General features: G+C 36.9%; 1 protein-coding gene across 1 annotated transcript; it reads left to right on the forward strand.

The window, feature by feature from the left end:
• Positions 1-6: 6 nt before the first annotated feature.
• LOC111862244 (protein scarlet-like) lies at positions 7-2,848 on the forward strand (the record flags this gene model as incomplete). The annotated part of the gene is given in 2 exon segments (XM_033750599.1): positions 7-111; positions 2,771-2,848. Coding segments are annotated over 2 exon segments (179 nt in total), but the record flags the coding sequence as incomplete, so codon positions are not given.
• Positions 2,849-2,866: the final 18 nt, after the last annotated feature.

The following is a 2,866-nucleotide window of genomic DNA, read 5'->3' on the forward strand; positions in this document are numbered from 1 at the left end:
AACAGGTTGCATGCTGTCAGCAGTATTTGAGTCTCCTGCTATGGCAACAGTGGCTGCAGTTCCAATTGATTTAATTTCTTTGATAATGGCTGGAATATTTTATAATGTCAGGTAAAGGAATTTTATTTTCTGGTTATAAAGTAATCANTACAGTGGCTGCAGTTCCAATTGATTTAATTTCTTTGATAATGTCAGGTAAAGGAATTTTATTTTCTGGTTATAAAGTAATCACCTGTGTGCTGTACCATTGAACCAGTACACACATGCTCTTTCAACTGGCTAAGAGTTGCACTTTTCTTTTCTAATAGTGTTATCCTTAAGTTAAAATCCAGCTGTAAACCCTTTAGTATCAGAGGATTTATAATCCAGTGATCCCAGATAATGGAGATTAGTAAGTTCTCCTGGTTACATGATTGAGATGTTTGCCACCATTCAGTTTGCAACCTGTGTATATGGTATCCAAACATCCACTTGCCTCATGTTGTTTCTCAAAATGTCAGAGAGAATGGTAAGCACAAAAAAGAATGTTCCTCTTGGACAGAAAACTGTCAGTTTTGGTGTTACATGTATTGGTAGGAGACCAGGTCACATTCTTTCCTTATTCTTTCTTCCATAAGAAAAGCTTCAAATCTGTGAGAGCAGTGAGCAGATTACCTTGATATATTGTCACATGGCAGCAGAAAGCTGGAATAGTAGAAAAAGAAGAGCATTAGTGGGGGATATGTGAAATTCGTACTAAGGTGTGGAGTGGATTCATCTGCCTTAGGATAAGATCTTGCATTGGCCTTTTGTGAATATGGAAATGGACCTTCAGGTTTCTTAAGAGGTGGGATATTCTTGACTAGCTGAGCAACTCTTGGCTTCTTAAAAAAGGCTCTACTCCCTGCACTTATTTCATAAGTTCTTGAGATCTCCTGAGCTTGCTGCTGTTTAGTATAATTAGTTTCCCTTTGAACCAGATTTTCTTGTTTTATTTAGTATACTTTCACTTCACCGTTACTTTATGGAAGCAGCTTGTGCCGAGCATTAGGAATTGTTTGTTTCATGGGATTTTGAAACGTGAATGATATTGATAATTTGTAGTGGTGTCTGGGTTGTGTCACATGTATTTTAATTTCCCGTTTTGGAACTGTATTTAAACAGTCTTACTCCTTTCAGATTGAGGTATACTAGGTTGTGACACTGTGTCCTCTTGTAGGCAAGTTCTGATGTTTCAGAGGAATATGCTGTCTCCATCTTCAAGATTAAATTTTAATCTTGAGTATTTTAGGTAGGGCACATTAAAGCAAAAGATTCCAAATTGAATGGTGGCAGGGTAAAGGTTGAGTTGTATTTGTGCTTAACTAAGCGTGATATGGAAACGTATGGGGAGTGGAGGTTTAGCTTAATGTATTCATAATCTTGGCATCAGATGGAGATGATCAGTCAGCTTCATGCTCTGACTTCTGTACCCATGGTATAAGTTACCCTGGTACCCATTGGATAGGTTTCCAGATGGGCTTCAGAGCGAGTGTGGACTCTGTGGAAACAACACAAATCTCTTGCCCCTGCTGGGAATCAAGCCCTGATTTTTCAGTCATCCAGCCTGTCGTCTAGTCACTATACTGACTGAGCTGGCCTGTCTGCATGGTAGCAAGCAGATCCCCAATCTAGTTTTGTCTTAATTTTAATGTGGGCTATTTTATGACATTGTCAGTAGCTGAACCATGTAGTTTTGTATTGTACGATGGTAGATGAACGATCAGTTGGAAAAGGTTTGGAAGGAGGCATTTCTTTTTTAATCATGGTATTACCCAACATCTATGTGGATAGATTGAAGAAAGTGACAAAAAACCTGTCGGGATAGCCACTGCCCTGGCCGAGATTCAAAACAAGCAGCTCCCTAATACAAGCCTACATTACAGCAACCCCATTGGTCTCTTCATGATTATAATTTTGATTTTTATTGTCATTGTTACTTACAGGAACTTTGAACTTCATAAGAATTTATTAGCTAGCTTCATATTTCTTTGCCTTGCACTTTGATGGTGAGACATGAACATAATTTTTTTCTGGATTAATTTCTAGACTACTCTTCTGCAGAAGTGTCTATTAAAGAGTTGTATTTATACATTTTTCTTTTTCTTTTTTTTCTCATTTTTTCACTCTGTGAAGCTGCAGGATGACTTCAACTTAATTAAAGAACATGCAGTGGTGAGTGGGAATGCAACTATCATATAGGAGGTGAACTTGTCACAGCATTGGTTATGAGAAGTACCATCTTCTGGGATGTGATGAGATGTAGTTGTGTGAAAGCCTACCAGCATTACAGAGGAATGCATCACCTCCATCATCAGTGTTTAAGCAAGCAACCATCAATAGTAGCAAAATTTGTAATGTGTATAAATCAGTTAATTTAGGTAATTTAAATAAAATCTTATTAAGTTTTTATTTTATATTATTATTTATGTTAATTTATTAATGTAAGTGATTTTAATTATGTAACTCATGTAATTTCATTAATGTATCTGGACACATCCGTTCTCAAAGTAACTACTGCCACATCCTAGGTTTGTTACCTGTATGGATATATGGAAAATAAAGAAAATGAATGAATGTGCTCCACTTGCTGGTTGCTTATTTGACTTTCTCTTTGACCATTAAGACGGCAATAGTACATTCCTCTGTTATGAAATGTGAGTAAACTTCTACCAGACTACGTGATTTCATGTCCCATGTAAGCTCTGGCTTTCACAAGTCATGTTGTTTTAATCTGATTTCATTTTTGCAGAGTTTTACCTGCTTCAGTTATTTGGCTGAAATATCTGTCTCAATTTTACTATTCCAATGAGGCATTGGCAGTTGTACAGTGGCAGAATGTTGACTA

This window comes from Cryptotermes secundus, unplaced genomic scaffold, assembly GCF_002891405.2.
Source record: "Cryptotermes secundus unplaced genomic scaffold, Csec_1.0 scaffold21625, whole genome shotgun sequence".
In the NCBI taxonomy this organism is placed as follows: Eukaryota; Metazoa; Arthropoda; class Insecta; order Blattodea; family Kalotermitidae; genus Cryptotermes; species Cryptotermes secundus.